The sequence below is a fragment of the Pristis pectinata genome, chromosome 23 (assembly GCF_009764475.1).
Source record: "Pristis pectinata isolate sPriPec2 chromosome 23, sPriPec2.1.pri, whole genome shotgun sequence".
Classification (NCBI taxonomy): Eukaryota; Metazoa; Chordata; class Chondrichthyes; order Rhinopristiformes; family Pristidae; genus Pristis; species Pristis pectinata.
Window position 1 is genome coordinate 33189606 of NC_067427.1, and position 20513 is coordinate 33210118.

The 20513-nt window shown below is 44.3% G+C and overlaps 1 protein-coding gene across 1 annotated transcript in view; it reads right to left on the reverse strand.

Annotated features, from left to right (window-relative positions):
* The window catches only part of cacna1ba (calcium channel, voltage-dependent, N type, alpha 1B subunit, a), a 645315-nt gene that overhangs the window by 90677 nt on the left and 534125 nt on the right, over positions 1 to 20513 (reverse strand). The window contains 4 exon segments of the mRNA XM_052037346.1: positions 2239 to 2440; positions 4975 to 5112; positions 8279 to 8439; positions 9447 to 9543. Of these exon segments, the coding sequence (XP_051893306.1) occupies positions 2239 to 2440; positions 4975 to 5112; positions 8279 to 8439; positions 9447 to 9543 (598 nt within the window).

Here is a 20513-nt window from a genome sequence, read left to right on the forward strand (position 1 = left end):
GTCCAGCAATCTCCCCCCTGCGCTTTCATTCTCCTCCCTCTACCTACACCTCCTCCAGACAGATCAGCTGCAGTTTACAAGCCTCCAGCCCCTCTCTCTGCCGAGTGTGGTCATTCAGCCTCATCTCCTTCCTCTCACAGACATTTCCTCAGTTCTCCCCTTTCTATGCAACTTAAGAACTGATATCAGAGTTCCAATGGCCTAGATCATTAACCCCGTTGATCCTGCCACTGGTGATGGCTGATCTGGTGGGTACTTTCAACATTTTCTGTTTTTATTTAAGAGTACAATATTAATTGACTGTGAAATAAGAAATCATTGAAAGCTTGTGCAGAAACTGTGCCTTCTCAATGTGTTTCACATATGCCAATTTACATCTGCTGGTTGCTGAATTACTCAACAATCACACACTTAAGATGCACAGGCAGCTGTTAGCAACTTGCTTGACTCCTTTCATTCATGAGATCTAGTTTCAACCTCTTCCCTCCAGTTACCCTCTATCGTTAAGTTTCAATCCTTAAGTTTCACTACTGGATAGTGAGGAAAGTTGCCTAAGGCTACAGAAGGATGTAGATCAGATGGAAAGTTGGGCAGAGTGTTGGCTGATGGAATTTAGTCCCGACAAGTGTGAGGTGATGCATCTTGGGAAGTCAAATCGGTGTAGGACGTATACAGCAAATGGTAGGGGGCTAAGGAATGTTGGTGAACGGAGAGACCTAGGGGTCCCAATCCATAGCTCTCTGAAAATGGCAACGTGAGTAAATAGAGCAACGAAGAAGCCACATGGCATGCTTGCCTTTGCAGGTTAGGACATGGAATATAACAGATGGGATGGCATGTTGCAACTTTACAAGACACTAGTTAGGCCGCACTTGGAGAACTGTGTGCAGTTCTGGTCGCCACACAGTAGGAAGGATGCACTTGTACTGGAGAAATTGCAGAGGGGATTGCATCAGATGTCACCTGGATTGGAGGACTTTAGTTATAGGGAGAGATTGGAAAGGCTGGCCGTGTTTTCCTTGGAACGATGGAGAATGAGGAGTGCCCTGGTGGAGCTGTGTAAAATTATGAGGCATAGGCAGGGGAGATACGGTAGGGATATCAAAAACAAGAGGACACAGGTTTAAGGTGAAAGGAAGGAGTTCCAAAGCGGATTTGAAGGAAAGTTTACTTAACACAGAGAGACATTTAAATAGGCACGGCATAGAAGGATTTGGACCTTATGCAGGCAAATGGGATTCGTGTAGATGAGTAAGCAGGTCAGCGAGGGCATAGTGGGCTGAAGGGCCTCCTCTGTGCTGTACATCTCTATGACTGCATGAAACTCTCCATTTCATACTCATTTGCTAATCACAGTGCACTTTCTAGATTACACTCTTCAACTGTCTGTTGCAGTCACATTCAGCCCTCTCTGTCCGATAGTCATGTCCTATCTTGCATCTGTGCTCACTCCCGAGACACTGTGCACTCTTGGTCCTACACTGATGCTGTCTTATAGTTTGGAGGAGGAGGAGCTGAGACTGTACGACTCCCTGAGCAGAGAAGCCAACGCCTCGGGATGTAGAGTTAAGATAATTGGTTGAAGAATTCAAAGGGATTTGAGGAAAGAGCTTCACACCCAAGGAGAGGTGGGGTCTGGAACTCACTGCCTGCGAGGGTGATGGAGGCAGGAAACTCACCATATTCAAGTATCCTGATGAACACGTAACATGGTGTCACCTTCAAGATTATGGGCTGAGAGCAGTAAAGTGGGATTACATGCAAAATCTCTCCGCGCCTCTTCACTTTCAATGATTTCAAAACACTCTGTGCTCTCCTGCTCGCCGTTCCCCTGCTCGCCGTTCCCCCTTCACCGTCTCCCTTCATCTCACATTCCGCTTCCAACCGTTGAGAGTTACACGCAGCAGGCTCTTTCTCTCCATGCACAATCTGCCCCACATGTGCTTGTTACACAGGACAGCCCCTTGGTGATTTTCTTTTAGTGAGATTTTAAAATGAAAAATTCCAATATAACTTGTCCAAGCAATTGATTCGAACACTTAGGTTAAAAGCAACAGGTAACAAACAAAAATTATTTTCATGCAGCTGATGTAATCGTTCATGAACAAATGCCCTTCATGAAAAGAAATGAAGCTCCATTAATCTGAGGGTGCTGGAATGAGAAGTAGCTCAGGTGGAAATTCAGAGCACTGAATCATGGACCGGTCAGACAGCAGTGGGTAAGTCATTGATGCCTACCTCATTTTTCTCCAGGCTGCATTCAGACATCACCTTATCACCCTGTTCCTGGAATGTAATGATAATCAGAGCAACGAAAATATTCACAAAGAAAAATGGAAACACAACAAAGTACACAACATAAAATATGGACATTTCCATTCGGTAGCTGGGGCTGGGTCCCTGGTCTTCTTCTGTGGCATCCACAGAGTGCTTCAAAACCCTGGGAAAGAGAGAACAAAAGCCGTATGAGGTTAAGTTGCAGTATCTCAACTTCAGTTGTTAAGTAGGAGACTTGTACCTCAAGAACTGCATGGTTTGACTTACTCAGAATGTCCACAAAAAAAAATCTTCTATACCTTGTCTCAAAACCCACGTTCTCATGGTCTTATTGTTTGGAGATGTTTTGAATTCTCGTATCACGAGTGAGAACGTCACAGTAAATCCCTGGTTTTAGAGTGAATCTGTCTGCTTTAACATTATATTTTTGTACATTGTGCAAGTTATATATATATAGCCTTAAAAAAACTTTCTCTAATAGCTGTGAGTAAATAAGTAAACATGAGGGTATACATTTTCCACTGAGTTTCCCTCAAGTTCCTGAAGTAACTTCACAGAGAATTTGTAAAAACTGCTTTTACAGGATTTCCATAAAAGACACAATACAAGATGCCTACACAAGTTGCACCATGACAAGCTGTGTTTTGGGATCATTACTATATCATGAATGCAATGAAGAATTCTGTCCATCTCTCTGTCTCATGAACTCATCCCTGATGATGGCCCTCCATATGTTGTTGCACCTGGGGTGATGATGCCTCTGTGATACCTCCAACTGCTCACAACCTTTCTCTCTCCCCATTCTTCCTGTTATCTCTTCTTTATTTCATCACATTCCCAAAGCTCAATGTTCCTCTGCATCTTTCTGCTTTGCTCCTTCCAAGCTCTTCCTACGCAGTGTTCCTCCTGCTCTACAAAGTCACTCCCTTGAAATCAAGATTTGCTGCAATACCATTCTCTCCCAGGGAATTCTTCAGCTCTCTGTATTCCCCAGCCTTCCCATCAGCAATAGGAGTGAAGCACTTGTGCTCAGGATCATTAATTCTTCCCAAACTTGAGTCCAACACCAGAGCCTGAGGCAGCTGAAGATTTTTTGAGCCCTTAGCAATAAAAACATCCAAGGCTTCTCCATCCCATCATGAATCCCTCCATTCCCTCCCTCCCACACTACCCTGGCCTCATTAATGACTGTGAACAGTAGCAAAACAAGTGCTGCTCTGTCTTAGCTGAAGAGAATGGAGTCAAAATTTAAAAATAAACATTTTGATAAACACTGCAATCATTACTATTTTTAACAAATATATGTCTTGCTCTTTATCTGATGCCTTGGGGTTTCTCATCTCCACCCTGTGCTATTTCCTGCGGTTACATTGATCATTTACTAGCAGAATGGCTTTCAAACAGCTCTGGAGAAAACACCAAGAAATTCAGCCAAGGGAAAAGGTAAGGTCTGCTTCAAAATTGACAAAGCTTTCTATTAGATAATATCAGCTCCTTACAGATAAGACACAATGCATTGGCTGTACGTTCCATTTGGTATGAAGACAGTTGAAAAAAAAAGTGCTTTTATATAACGCAAGAACACAAGAAAATAGGAGCAGGAGGAGGTCACCTGGCCCCTCAAACCTGTCCCGACACTCAATAAGACCGCGGCTTATCGTCTCCAGCCCTCTTGTTCTCTGTGCCGGTTCACCACAGCCCTCAACACAACATGCTTTGAAACATTTATCTACCTCCACTTTAAATACTTCTAATGATCTAGCCTCCACAGAAAACGTCCGAGATTCACCACCCTCTACAGGAAGAAAGTTTCACACACTTTGGTTTTAAATGACCATGACTATGTCTTGTAACTATGGCTCCTCATCTGAGAGTCTCCCACTGGTGTAACCTTCTCAATATGCCTCGTTGGATCTTGTATGTTTTAATAAAGTCACCAAAACTAAACTCCAAAAAATACAGACCCAAACTATTTAGTCTCTCTTGATAGGACAACCCCCACATCCCAGGAATTACCCTGGAGAACCTCCTTTGGACTGCCTCCGATGCTACTGTATCTGTTCTTAGGCAAGGGGACCAAACTGTGCTCAGTACACCAGGTGTGGCCTCACCAACACCCTGTCCAATTGTAACAAAACTTCCCTATTTCTAAACTCCAACTCTTTGCAATAAAGGCCAAAATGCCGTTTGCTTTCTTGACTACTTACTGAAGCAGCCTGCTCACTTTTTGTGACCCGTACATAAGTATATATCATCTGTTCATATTTCCTGGAAACATTTTGCTGACAATGAATAACTTTAAAGTGTTGAGGCCAGCGTGAAGGCAGAGGCAGCAAAGTGTTCATGATGTCAAAATGTAAGGTCGATATAAAGCTGCTTGGTGACCATAAGTATAGATCAGACTGCCCATATCTAATCTTTCTGCTATGTTACTGTGGAGCTTCCATTGCCAATTAATCTTCTGTAGTCTCTCACTAAAACATGTACAGCCTTGTGTACACAATTTACACAATTTAAGTTACACTTTTAAGACACATGGGAAGAAATTCAGCTCAGGTCATCGGCTATCCGTGGCCCGATGCATTTGGTTCACAACTGGACAAAGATGTGGCTTAGTGCTGGTGCCCAGAACTTTGCCCTAAATAATCCCCAATAATCATTGCACAAATGCAACTGAGTGTAACACTGGATACTTACGTTGGCCATCCTTCACCAGTCGACACTGTGAATAACGTCAGTAAGGCCCACAGCACATTATCGTAGTGGAAATCATATTTCTTCCATTCCCTGGGCTCTGCCTCAATTTCATCATTGTCATACACTAGATACTGACCCCTGCAAAGTAACAGCAGAATATGAATGCTTCCACTTCCTAATTCTTTGTGACCCAAGAGAAAGCTGATGGAGAACATGTGGAATCGGATACTTTGGAATTCAACACCAGGCTGCATTGGCTCCTATTAATATGTGGCTTTGAGTCTGGCTCTCAGATGAAGGTCTACTTGGGACAAATTGATTCCATTAATCTAGAACTTTTACATGGGATATCAAATACATTTAATATCTTACTGAATTTTGCACCTGGTCATAATGCAATGTGAATCCAGTAATCGGTGAAGTATTTCCCCAAAACCCATGATGTGGTCTTCTTAAGAATTTCACATGGAATGGTTGGGATGTTGATCAATGATAATCAGTGTACAGATTACACAGATCAGCTAATGGTGTGGCTATAAATCAATAGGTGCCAGGAATAAGATGTCAAATCACTGGGGCTGGGTTTGTAGAGCATTGACGTAACTGTTGGGGAGGAGGGTGAGCAGGGGTATGGGGAGGAATTGTCTGAAGAAGCAGATGGTTGGTTCATGGAGAAAACTGCTGGATTTTCATCATAATTGGAATGATTGTGATCCTATCCACCTGGCGAAAACGGTCAAAATCAATGTAGTTAGTTACCTTCTGAGAAGGCTCCAGTTTTAATCTGATTTACTGTGCAGGTGGAAAGAGCAGCCAATCAAACCCAGTAGGGTTCTTATCAGCACACACATTGGGCAGTCCAGTTCAGACACAATCGAGGACTATTCAAAGGTAGAAGAGGTTGAAAGGTATATAACAGGTTCACAGAGTGGTTACAGCAGGGAAGAGAGTTATTCAGTCCATTGAATCCATACTGGTTCAATTGAAAGGCAATCCATCCAGTTCCACCTTCACCCTTCTCCTCATAGAGCTGCAAACTTTTTCCTTTCTCAAACTTTTCCTTTGGCATTCCTAGTGGGACCAGAAGGAGCAGGACTGCTGCCCTAGGGAGTGGGTGGTGGGGGGATCTGGGCTGCTGATATCTCCAAACAATGGGATCTTTCATCTCCCCCTGTCCAACCATGAGACCCCCACGGTACGGCCCTGGAAGTGCTCCTGCCATTTGAAAATCAAAAGACTAAATATGCTGGAAATCTTAAATCAAAAAAGAAATGAGTTGAGAAAAGTGCTGGAAACACTCAGCAGGTCAGGCAGCATCTGTGGAAAGAGAAACACAGTCAATGTTTCAGGTCGAAGATCCTTCATCAGAACTAGGAAAGAGAGAAACAGCAAGTCAGCTTTAAACAGCAGAGAGTGGAGGAGAAATGAATCGGACAAAGGGAACATGTCTGCTGGGGTGAGGCCAGGGTTGCCGAGGTGATAAGTCATTTGACTGATAGGTTAATGAGATGTTGGCCAGAAAATCTATAGATTTATGAGAAGAGCAGTCTGTGAATGGAGGTAACCTGAGCCCAGCGACTGACAGGAGCTGAAAATGGTTTGAATCAACCTGACTTTGGGAAAAATATTGGAAGAGACAGGGGGCACAAGTTCTTATTTGGGAGGAGAGCAGGGAGGTAATGCTGCCTGTAACCGTGGGCCAGATCTGGTGGAGAGGGGACACAGGCTAGCCCGACAAGACAGAACCAACAAAATCAAAACACAACAGTGCAGAACTGATAAGAGGATAAGAATGCAGCGAAAACTCCAGAGACCAACCATCACGGAAGTGGATGACCCACGTCGGGAATGTCGTGATCACGTTGGGATCAAGAGGAACTCCTGGCCAGCGTAATCCCCTACTCTATATTCTATTTATATTATTATATTATATTATATAATTATATTATCCTACCTTCTATTCTGAATGACTTTTCAGGGAGTGTCAGGGAAACCTTGTGGGTGTGTGTATGGACAGTTAGTCTGGTGTGAACTGCATGCTTACTTCTATCCAAACTGGATGAATTGCATGTCTGTTGTGACTGAACCAATAAAGATAACCAACAGTTAACGCAGGTTCTCTCTGGGCCTGACCAACCATTGTTGTCGAGGGTGGGAAGCTGCCACAGAGGGAAGCTAGAGGGAGTGAACACAATTAGAGGAACAAGTAAATGTTGTAAAATGCAGGGCTGTAGGAAATGGCCCGTATCATTTGGGATCAGAGAGCGGAAGATCAAAAAGGAATGTGGCAGTGGGTGTCAGTGCATCACTTGCGACCTTTGCCTGGTGTCAGTGGATCACTTGCGACCTTTGCCTGGTGTCAGTGGATCACTTGCGACCTTTGCCTGGTGTCGGTGGGTGGACTCCAGGTGATATATTGAAGCTTTGGCACTCACACAAAGTCAATGCGGAAGGCCTGAGGTGAGGACTCGGGGTGAATACACCAGCCTCGCCTGTGGAGCATCAGGATGGTACGCTTACAAGGAGAACTTGGTAGCTCATACCATGATACATTAAACTTTTCCAGATAAAATCAAAATATTCTTTACAATTACTTATTTCAAAATCAAACTGAAAGGTATTTCCCCAGAAATTCACCCACGGTCATTTGCGCAGTGTCTAATAGTGACAAAGTGTTGCATTGTGCTCTGACATGACGAAGCTACAGAGGGTGCAAAGAAGATTCACACAGATGTTACCTGGATGGGAGGGCTGGAGTTATCAGGGCAGACCGGACAGACCGGGACTGTTCATCCTGGAGCGAAGGAGGCTGAGGGGTGACTTCATGGAGATTTATAAACTTATGAGAGGAATAGATAGGGTAGATAGCCAGAGTCTGCTTCCCATGGCAGGGGTGCCTAAAACAAGAGGGCATTGGTTTAAGGTGATGTGGGAGGAGGTTTAAAGGGGATCTGAGGGGTAAATTTTTCACACAAAGAGTGGTTGGTATCTGGAATGAGCTGCCAGAGGAGGTGGTGGAGGCAGGAACAGTAACAATATTTAAGAGGCACCTGGGCAGGTACTTGAATGAGAAGAGCAGTGGAATTGATGCAGGCAAGTGGGATTACCATAGATAGGCATGATACAATGGGCCGAAGGGCCTGTTTCTATGCTGTACAACTCTATGACATTCAGTCCAATTAAGTCAACTGAATTAACAGTTTCTGGTGCTGTGTGCTACCATCTGGGGAAGAAGTTTGAGTAAAATTACGTCTTCAGCTTCACACTACATTCCAGTTAGTCACGTCCATTTGTCGGGTTTTACCTGCAGTCCTTTTCCAAATCCTTTGACTCATCAGTGCAGTAGAAGAATTTACCCTTGAAGAGCTGCACAGCAATGACAGCAAAGATGAACATGAAGAGCATGTAAACGATGAGTATGTTCAGAACATTCTTCAGGGAGTTCACCACACAGTCAAAGACAGCCTAAAGGAAACACATGTTGAGTCAGATACTAACAAAAAATGACAAACAAGGCTAAACTTGCAAAGACATTGCCAAGTTCCAGACACACTTAAAGGATTTCTGAACAGCTCATAACTCAGATTTTTCTTTAAAGGGAAGTTGATACCTGTTGTGATCATTGTTGAGATTGTGGGCCTGAGTTTTACAGACAATGCTCTCTGACCCATGGATAAAAGGAGATTTACATCTTTATGTTAGGGAACATCATTGTGACAGCATTAAAAACTCTATTCCAACATTAAATGCCTAAATTAAACCTCAGAAATGTTCTGTCTGTTAGGAACTTGACAAAACTTTATTTTGTACCAATTGTGGCATGAGGAGGACCCTTTCAAGATGGTCCCGCATCGCCTGTGCTCAATTCAAAGCCGACTATCTCATTTAAAGACCATTTAGCTGGAAGTTCTGAACACCAGGCTAACAGATTTTTTTGAGGAAGGTTTATACCTGCGGGGCACATTTTCAGTAAGTGTGAATTATGTAGCTCAGGGTCAAACAGAATGGGTTCTGTACCCTGGAGACACAAGAGATTCTGCAGATGCTGGAAATCTGGAGCAACACACACAAAATGCTGGAGGAACTCAGCAGGTCAGGCAGCATCTATGGAGGGAAATAAATAGTTGACGTTTCGGGACCTGTTTATTCTCCTCCATGGATGGTGCCTGAGCTGTTGAGTTCCTCCAGCATTCTGTGTTGGGGGTCTGTACTCTGCTACCTAAGCCATCTTTATGCCCTAAAGGAGGTGCCTAATTGGGTAGAAAATGTCGCCTGAGTTTGAAAGAAAACCAATTCTGCGTCTTTGTTGAATGAACACTATTTGTGGATAATGCAGTGAAGACAGTGGCCACAAACAAGTAGATAACTTTGTGGGTAACTATGTCAAAATGACACTTTTGGATTCTTGATTTTACCAGCAGGTTTTCCAGAAAGATTTCATTGCAAAAGCACAACAATTCAAACATCACTACCTTTAACTTGGGCAGACGTTTGATGGTCTTCAGTGGCCGCAGGACACGGAGAACACGCAGTGACTTGATGGTGTTGAGGTCCTTTCCTTTGTTACCTCTGACAAATAAAGTCCAGAAGTTAAGCACCATTCAATGCAGGACAAGATAAGATATCTTTATTAGTCACATGTACATCGAAACACACAGTGAAATGCATCTTTTTGCATAGAGTGTTCTGGAGGCCAGCCTGCAAGTGTCGCCACACTTCTGGCACCAACATAGCATGCCCACAACTTCCTAACCCATGCATCTTTGGAATGTGGGAGGAACCGGAGCACCCAGAGGAAACCCACGCAGACACAGGGAGAAGGTCCAAACTCCTTACAGACAGCGGCCGGAATTGAACCCGGGTCGCCAGCGCTGTAAAGCGTTACGCTAACCGCTGCACTGGACAAGGTAGACAAGAATTATGAACAAAACACACTGGCGAAGAAGTGAAATATGTGGTGGGAATAGTGATACAACGAGGAGAGAGCAGGCTCCAAGATCTCCCATTGCTGCAAGCCTTGGTATGAGACAGAGAGGGGAGACATGCCCCTCTTCTGAAGGAGACAGAGCTTACGACAGAAACAACAGCAACATCTTCTGATAAAACCAGGGTATTTTTCCAAAAGAAAGAGTGAGTGGAGGGTTGTTACATACAAATTGTATGGATACAAATGTGTAAAAGCAATGTCAGCAGAGGGAGGTGGACGACATCAGGGATGCCAGTCACTTTGTGCTCCAAGTATGTCACCAGGCTTCTGAGATGGCAAAGATAGTACACAGTAACAGCTCTAGCCGCTCAGTCAGAATTGCTCACTGAAGTAATTCCCTGAAACCCTCCTTAATTTTAATTAATTAATTAATCAATCTTAATTAATCCTAAATCCTTCACATTATGTGCTGTATCTCTGCAATCCCCTCTGCGCATCATTCCACTCCCCACACAGAGGGTTCTGGCAAGCACTGCTCTTGTACATTACCACCTCCTTATCCTCATCTGCCATTCAGACGTACCATTGATGTCTGGGTGGTCCATGGGAAGGGGGGAGGGGGTCTCTCCATGCAGAGATCGGGGCTGTTGGAGAGGGCAGTCCCATGCAGTGTCACTTTAAACAGTTTCACAGATTCCCAGGCCACCTCGAACTTCTGCATCCTGGAGGAGCTCGATATCTAAGTGAGAAAGATTGCAACTATTTTTTCAAGCTCCTCCAGGTACCTGAGACAGAGAATGAGGGACCTGTTCATCAGCTTGCTCTGGCCCTGGCCAAGGTGGCCATTCATAGGTAAAAGCAGCATCCCACAGAGAGGTCCATCTATCCTAACTGCCTGCCTCTCACCCGAGATCAGTATAGGCCCTGGTGCTGTGAGGAGAGAGCACAGACTGTTCACAGGGAAGCTGGAGACTTCTGTGGCTGGTCGGTGCCACAGAAACTGGACTGCCTCCTGGATCATGAAGGTAATATTTTAAATTGTCTCTTTTTTTTGCTTTGTTAGTGAAGCTATTTTCAGAAAAATGCATAAGTCCATTCACATAGAAAGAGAACATGCAACCCTTGAACCTATCCTGAATCACAGGAAGCAGCCAATCAGCTCCCCAATCCTGTTACCCAAGAACAGGAGACATCCACACAGCGGTTTTGACCTGTTACCTCAGAAAATCAATCACTTGAAGCCGTGCAGTCACCCCATGGTTAATTCTCCAATCAAACCCACTCTTGTTGGGGATAGCACTGTCACAAGATAGAGAATATGTGCAATTATCGATTCATTACAGCTTCCACCCCTCCCCCACCCACCTACCATCCCCCTTTCACCTGAACTCACATATCCCCTGCCTGCGTGTGCTCCTCCCCCTCCCCCCACCTTCTTATTCCGGCTTCTGCCCTCTTCCTTTCCAGTCCTGAGGAAGGGTCTCGGCCCGAAACATCGACTATTTATTTCCCTCCGTGGATGCTGCCTGACCTGCTGAGTTCCCCCAGCATTTTTGGTGTGTTGCTCCAGATCCCAGCATCTGCAGAATTTCCTGTGTCTCCATCCCAAAGCATAAAACGACTGGGAGCCCAAGTCTTGCCCCTGCCCACCTCATGAGGTCCAAGCCATGAGGTTCCGGGGACACCCCAAAACCTGCTTTGAACCGAGGTACGGGAGTGAAGGCAGAACTTACCAGAACTTGACCTGCAGACATTGAGGTAAAAGGCCACAGCACTGGAAAGAGAGTTGTGTGTGTGTGTGTGTGTGGGGGGGGGGGGGGGGAAAGGCAGTGGGGAGAGGGAAGAGAGAAGCACGGTAGCTCTTGAGGAACCTGACTGGGAAACCCTTTCACAGTCAAATGTACTGTGGGTCCCAACTTCAGCCTAACCAGACGTGCCAGTTTACAATCTGCTCACACCTCCATCAGTCTTTCTTCCATAAATTCTTTCTGGGTAACCTTCCTTTCCCTTCGCCTGCATAAAGTTGTCTAGCCTTTCCTTCAGTGCCTCTGCACTAATCTCTTCAGGTTGACGAGAATAGAAAAGAGGCACTGAGGTACTGAGCTCCGCATTCTGACAACCCTTTGGGTGAAGGAGTCTTTCCTAAATTCCCCATTGGATTTCTTGGTGACCGTAGTGTTTGACAGTCTAGCTGGGCTCTTTCCCTCAAGCAGAAGAATTGCTGCTGCACCCACTTTATCAAACCCCTTTACAATTTTAAAGACCTTGGTTAGGTCACCTTTCTGCTTTCTCTTCTCAACAGAAGAGACCCAGTCTGCCCATCCCTTCCCGTACACGTGTCCTCACATTTCTGGTATTATCCTTGTGAATCTTCTCTGTATCCTCTCCATCCTTTCCGTAAGGCGGTGATCAGAACCGTAAGCCGGGTCTAACAAAGGTCCAATGTAGGTTTGGAGTAACTTCCCTGAGTTTTAGTTCTCATGGAGTCATATAAAACAAAAACACACCATTCTGCACACCTGGTCCATGCTGAACATCAGGCATCCATTACACTAGTCTTACATTGATCCCATTTTATTCTCCCCACATTCCCATCAATTCCCTCCCCAGATTCCACCCCTCACCTCCATATTAGAGGCAATACAGTGGTCAATTAACCAACCATCACTCACATCCTTGGGACATGGGAGGAAACAAGAGCGCCCAGAGGAAAACCACGTGGTCACAGGGAGAAGGTACAAATTCCACAAAGATAGTGCAGGAAGCCGGACCAGCAGAGCTGTGAAGCAGGAGCACTATCTGCTACACCACCACACTTCACCTATTCTACCTGCCTACAAATAACCTAGGACCCGGTTTGCTCTCTTATGGCCTCGCTAACACCTTTTAGTAATCTGCTGTGTGTGTCCTGTCTTGAGCTATTTACATCAGCTTGAGCTATTTGCATTCTCGAAATTATTTAATGATTAAGCCAGAAGAGATTAATACAGATTTCAGCTGATAAAAAGTTCAGTAGTTTGACACAGCAATTCCTTATGTACATCTGAAATTTAAACCAAAGTACAGCTCTTGCCAGGGCTGCTAAAATACAGTGAGGCAAAAGAATCATATTCTTTCTGGCCATTGACTTATGAATGCACATTGAAACAGAAGGAGAAAAGGTCAGGTCGCTAGAGTGCGGGGAGAGGCAGAACTGGTGCTTCAGTTCTGATTCATAGTCTGAAACCTTCCCCTATTTCTCTCTCCTTAAATACACAACACTCAGAACCTTGACATGGGAGCAGTGCTGAAGCAAAACATCAAATGTGATCATTCATTATAACATGAGCACTTAATGAACGAGTTCAATCAATGTTAAAACAGGAGTTTCATCAGCCTGGGACTTGATTCAAAACACAGGATCACTGACAAGTTCCACACGCTCACCACAGTGCTGCCCACTGGACCCAACCATGACACCAGCAGTTACAGTTTACAAACAATATTAATAGAGTCAGATAATGCAGAAACAGGCCTATCAGCCCATCCTCCATGCTGACCTCAAATACCATCTATGCCTTGGTGATTCAAGAGGTAGCTGAGGCATTTCTTTACTACTGCCTACCCTGTCTACGCCCCTCATAATTTTGTACACCTGGATACCAGGAGGTAATGCCAGGAGGTCACTCAGTATTCAGGACGTTGCAGGTTTTACTGTTCTTGACTTTACCTTCCATGCCTGTCCATTCTACCAGCCCATACGTTCCCTTTGCTCTGGGTTGTTCTGCTGTCCACAGACAATCAATTCTTCACCCATTCCACCCAATGCTCTGAACTTCCTCCATATTTCACTCTGCCATACCATCTTTCATCTTGCTTTCCAAAAAAAATTCCTTCAAACTCTTTCCCTCCTTGCTTCAGCCCCTAACCTAACACTCTCATGTTGTTCTTTTCCTTTACTCCTCCACAGAGAAATTTGTGAGACATTTCTCCCTGTGTTCAAAACTCATGACAGGATGTCTTTGCTGCATGTGACTTTGGACCCTATCACAATGGGCCAGAGGTGTGTGTGGGAATGTCACCATTCCTCATTGCTGCCAAGGAGAGCAGTTTGACTTCCCTACCATGGGATTGTTGCCCATTTGCTTGTAAGTAGTTTAAGTACTTCAGGAATGTGATGATGTCAGACAAACATAGAAACATAGAAAACCTACAGCACAATACAGGCCCTTCAGCCCACAAAGTTGTGCCGAACATGTCCTACCTTAGAAATTACTAGGCTTACCCATAGCCCTCTATTTTTCCCAGCTCCATGTACCTATCCAAAAGTCTCTTAAAAGACCTGATTGTACCCACCTCCACCACCGTTGCCGGCAGCCCATTCCATGCACTCACCACTCTCTGAGTAAAAAACTTACCCCTGACATCTCCTCTTTACCTACTCCCCAACACCTTAAACCTGTGTCCTCTTGTGGCAACCATTTCAGCCCTGGGAAAAAGTCTCTGACTATCCACACAATCAATGCCTCTTATCATCTTATACACCTCTATCAGGTCACCTCTCATCCTCCGTTGCTCCAAGGAGAAAAGGCTAAGTTCCCTCAACCTGTTTTCATAAGGCATGCTCCCCAATCCAGGCAACATCCTTGTAAATCTCCTCTGCACCCTTTCTAATGGCTTCCACATCCTTCCTGTAGTGAGGTGACCAGAACTGAGCACAGTACTCCAAGTGGGGTTTGACCAGGGTCCTATATAGCTGCAACATTACCTCTCAGCTCCTAAATTCATTTCCACGTTTGATGAAGGACAATACACCGTATGCCTTCTTAACCACAGAGTCAACCTGTGCAGCTGCTTTGAGCGTCCTATGGACTTGGACCCCAAGATCCCTCTGATCCTCCACACTGCCAAGAGTCTTACCATTAATATTATATTTTGCCATCATATTTGACCTACCAAAATGAACCACTTCACACTTATCTGGGTTGAACTCCATCTTCCACTTCTCAGCCCAGTTTTGCATCCTATCTAGGTCCTGCTGTAACCTCTGACAGCCCTCCACACTATCCACAACACCTCCAACCTTTGTGTCCTCAGTAAACTTACTAACCCATCCCTCCACTTCCTCATGCAGGTCATTTATAAAAATCATGAAGAGTAAGGGTCCCAGAACAGATCCCTGAGGCACACCACTGGTCACCAACCTCCATGCAGAATATGACCCATCAACAACCACTCTTTGTCTACTGTGGGCAAGCCAGTTCTGGATCCACAAAGCAATGTCCCCTTGGATCCCATGCCTCCTTACCTTCTCAATAAGCCTCTCATGGGGTACCTTATCAAATGCCTTGCTGAAATCCATATACACTACATCTACTGCTCTCCCTTCATCAATGTGTTTAGTCACCTTCTCAAAAGATTCAATCAGGCTCGTAAGGCAGCACCTTCCCTTGACAAAGCCATGCTGACTATTCCTAATCATAGTATACCTCTCCTAATGTTCATAAATCCTGCCTCTCAGGATCTTCTCCATCAACTTACCAACCACTGAAATAAGACTCACTGGTCTATAATTTCCTGGGCTATCTCTACTCCCTTTCTTGAATAAAGAAACAACATCCGCAACCCTCCAATCCTCCGGAACCTCTCCTGTCCCCATTGATGATGCAAAGATCATCGCCAGAGGCTCGGCAATCTCCTCCCTCGCCTCCCTCAGTAGCCTGGGTTACATCTCATCCAGTCCCGGTGACTTATCCATCTTGATGTTTTCCAAAAGCTCCAGCACCTCCTCTTTCTTAATATCTACATGCTCAAGCTTTTCAGTCTGCTGCAAGTCCTCACTACAATAACCAAGATCTTTTTCCATAGTGAATGCTGATGTAAGGTATTCATTAAGTACCTCTGCTATTTCTTCCAGATCCATACAGACTTTCACACTGTTACACTTGATAGGTCCTATTCTTTCATGTCTTATCCTCTTGCTCTTCACATGTTTGTAGAAAGCCTTGGGGTTTTTCTTAATCCTGCCCGCCAAGGCCTTCTCATGGCCCCTTCTGGCTCTCCTAATTTCCTTCATAAGCTCCTTTCTGTTAGCCTTATAATCTTCCAGATCTCTAACATTACCTAGCTCTCTGAACCTTTTGTAAGCTTTTCTTTTCTTCTTGACTCAATTTATTACAGCTTTTGTACACCACGGTTCCTGTACTCTATCATAACTTCCCTGTCTCATTGGAATGTACCTATGCAGAACTCCACACAAATATCCCATGAACATTTGCCACATTTCTTCCGTACTTTTCCCTGAGAAAGTCTGTTCCCAATTTAAGCTTCCAATTTCCTGCCTGAGAGTCTCATAATTCCCCTTGCTCCAATTAAACGCTTTTCTAACTTCTCTGTTCCTATCTCTCTCCAATGCTATTGTAAAGGAGATAGAATTATGATCACTATCTCCAAAATGCTCTCCCACTGAGAGATCTGACACCTGACCAGGTTCACTTCCCAATACCAAATCAAGTACAGTCTCTCCTCTTGTAGGCTTATCTACATATTATATCAAGAAGCCTTCCTGAACACACCTAACAAACTCCACCCCATCTAAACCCCTTGCTCTAGGGAGATGCCAATCGATATTTGGAAATTTAAAATCTCCCATCACAACAACTCTTGTTATTATCACAGCTTTCCAGGATCTGTTTCCTTATCTGCTCCTCGATATCCCTATTACTATTGGGCGGCCTATAAAAAACACCCAGTAAAGTTATTGACCCCTTCCTGTTCCTACCCTCCACCCACAGAGACTCTACAGACAGTCCTTCCATGACGTCCACCTTTTCTGCAGCCGTGACACTATCTCTGATCAACAGTGCCACTCCCCCACCTCTTTTGCCTCCCTCCCTGTCCTTTCTGAAACCTCTAAAACCCAGCACTTGAAGTAACCATTCCAGTCCCTGAGCCATCCAAGTCTCCGTAATGGCCACCACATCATAGCTCCAAGTACTGATCCAAGCTCTAAGCTCATCCGCTTTGTTCACAATACTCCTTGTGTTAAAATAGACACATCTCAAACCGGTCTGAGCGTGTCCCTTCTCTATCATCTGCCTATCCTCCCTCTCGCACTGTCTACAAGCTTTCTCTATCTGAGAGCCAAACATTTCTTCCCCAGTCTCCTTAGTTCGGTTCCCACCCCTCAACAATCTGGGAATGTCTCAGCCCTTGGGACACAGTTGTGGATTCAACAATTTGAGATAACCAGCCTTTTCTGTTTATGTCAGAACTTGCCAGTTCTGATTCAAATCCACTCACCTGTGATAGGAACTCAGTTTTTCTATCTCCACAGAGATCTGCTGGGTATTTCCTGCATTCTCTTTTATTTCAGATTTCCAGTGACAATTGTGCTCTGCATCTCACAGCCCCAGCATGTTCTTTTCCTTTTCTCCCCCTTTTCTATCTGTCCTCATTTGTCTTTTAACAAGAGAGGTCCAGGAGCGATGTGTCACCTCGACAACCTCAATCTCCCCCATCACAGACATTGCCTTTGGTCTCTCCCCCCAACAACTTACAACACACATTTTCTCCCTTTCCCACTTCTGAAGGATCATCAAATCCACATATGCTGCCTGAACTCCTGAGTATTTCCAAGATTTTCTGTTCTCGTATGCTTTCATACAGCTAAAACAATGTCCCAATGGGTGCAACGGAAACCGATTCTGAGTCAGGAAGGGCAAAGACAGGGGAGGTGGTTGAATAAAGGAGATGGACTGTTCAGATATACTTAAAGGGACTGTGAAAGGAACTGAGGTAGAGTGGAGTGGATCACAGAGAGAATTCCAAAGAATAGCTCTTCAACCCGTGTTATGCTGGGATTATGAGTGTTGAAAAGCAGAGTACTCCAGAAAACCCACAGCCTTGCACTGCACTTGTAAACATGCTGAAGCATCCATTGAGATCATTATCAGGTATTCAATGATTTGTCCAAAAGAGCTGAGCTCCTGCTCAAACGTGAACTTGAACAAAGCTTTCATTATCCTCCAGCTTTCAGGCAGAAGGGCAGTCTGCATTTTATAATGCACATTTTGATAATAAAGTATTCATTTTATACCCTCACAATTAAAATTCACTCACTGCTCTTCTACTTACACTTGATTTTTGAGGGATTTTAAACATAAGTACCAAAGCATTTGTAAGTCCAATAATTAAAGCTGGAATAAAAATGCCAGTGTGGTAATTCTTTCACATGTTTCTGGCTCACAACGTTATGAGTGGATATCAAAATGAATCAAACACTGCAATCCCCAGAACAGCAAGTTCATTATAAGTGAGTCTTGCAAGAATTTCAGGATAACTGTTTTCCCAAGGCTGAGTATTTGGACCTCTCACAACTTGCTTTGACAAACTAAATGACCCAAATGGGCCAGAAGACCACAGCAGTTGGGCACTAAGTGGTAATGGCAGCTAAGTACACAATAACATGCTATTTTGGGCCAGGGAAGCCAATCATTCCGGCCAGCTTGCCTTCCCAATGCTCTGATGCCCCAAATCCCTTTCCAAACAGAATCCTCTCTCCTGGCCTCTTTCAGTTACATCCAGCTGTGGATTTCTGTTTTGCCACATACACCTGAGCAGAACAAGTCCTCCAACCCCACAGGTAACCTCTTCTTCAATCCTATTACTTTCACGGAGTCACTGTGTTGTATAGACCCATCAGCCCACCATATCTATGCCGATCTACACAAATCCCCTTTATCCTCTACTGCCGCCTTGTTTATTTAATTGTCTATGTAAATACCTCTTAAACATGTAAATCGTATCTGATTCCCCCACCTCCTCTGGCAGCAGATATCAACCACTCCCTGTGTGAAAAAACTTGCCCCTCAAGTTTCCTTTAAATATTTGCCCTGTCACCATAAACCTATGTCCTCTAGTTTTAGATTCGCCTCACCTTGGAAAGAGACAGCGACCATCCACCTTACCTGTGCCCCTCATGATTTTATAAAACCTCAATAAACTCACTCCTCAGCCTCCTGCGCTCCAGTGAGAACAATCCCAGCCTATCCAATGAGCCCTTATGACTAAAGCTCTCCATTCCAGGCAATTTCCTGATGAATCTCTCCTGTACTTTTTCTTGCACAATGTCAATGTGTTCCAGCACAACAGCTTCAACATAATGTCCTTACCCTTACACTCGGTAACTCATGCAAGCTGAATGCCTGCCTCACTACCTTATCCACCTGTGTTGCCATTTTCAGGGAGCTATGAACTTGCACCCCAAGGTGCCTCTGTACATCAAAACTTCTCAGGTCCCTACCATTTACTGTATAGACAACCCAAAGTGCACAACCTCACTTTATATGGATTAAGTTCCATCTGCCACTGCTCTGGCCAACTTCCCAGCTGACCTGTGTCCTGCTGTATTGTTGGCAACCATCCTTACTGTCTTAGTGTCCTCAGCAAACTTACTTATCAGACCACATACATTCTCATCCAAGCCATTTATATATATATATATATATATATATATATATATATATATATATTTATATATTTATATATTTATATATTTATATATTTATATATATATGACACACAAGGTTCCTGCAGTACATCACTGGTTACAGACTTAAGTCAGAGAAACAACCCACCGGCGCTATCATATTTCCTACCACCAAGCAAATTTCGGATCCAGTTTGCCAAATCAGCTTGGATCCCATGTGGAGCAGCCTGCAGTGTGGGCGGGATCTTGTCCAAAGCCTTGCTAAAGTCCATTTATAGCTTGCCTTCATCAATTTTCTTGGTTACTTCCTCAAAAAGCTCAATTAAACTTGTGAGGTGTGACTTGCCCTGCACAAAGCCACGCTGACTCTCCCTGATGAGTCTGTGTCTTTCCAAGTGATCATAAATCCCATCCCTAAGAATTCTTTCAATAGTTTCTCTACTACTGATATAAGGCTCACCGGCCTGTTGTTTCCTGGTTTCCTGGTGACAACCTTATCCGTCTAACCAGTGTTTTGTAAAGTTGAAACCTAATGTCCCAACATTCATATGCTCTGCCCCAAGCTGTGAAGGCAAACATACCACGTACCTTCTTCACCACCCTATATCGACCTGTTTTGAGACTTTCACGGAACTATGGACTTGAACCCCAAGGTCCCTCTGTTCATCAACAATCCTTAATGCCCTTCCATTGATTATATATGTCCTACCCCTATTTGAGCTCCCAAAATACATCACCTCGTACTTTCATTGTTGAAAATATTGCCTTGATTTCATTTCTTTGTTCTTGATAAATTTATACCAAGTTCACCTCATTCAAAAATCTGTGATCAGACAATATCTAACCTGGATCCAATTTCTACATCCGTCTAAAATCTCAACAGTCTCATTTTATCTTTAACATTTTGTATCTTCCTTGTCATCAGACAGCAATCTCCCAGGGTGTGGTCATTGCTCAGCCTTCTAAGTTCAGGAGTCAGTCTTTTCTGGACCTGTAGCTTTCCCCCAGACCCTACAGACACCAACAGTGAACACAGAGCACAGCCTCAGAAAAGCTGATACAACTTCAAATCCCTCATGTCATTCCTGCTTCTCCTACAACCACACATTCCAGCATTTTACTTTCTTTACCACCTGTAGATGG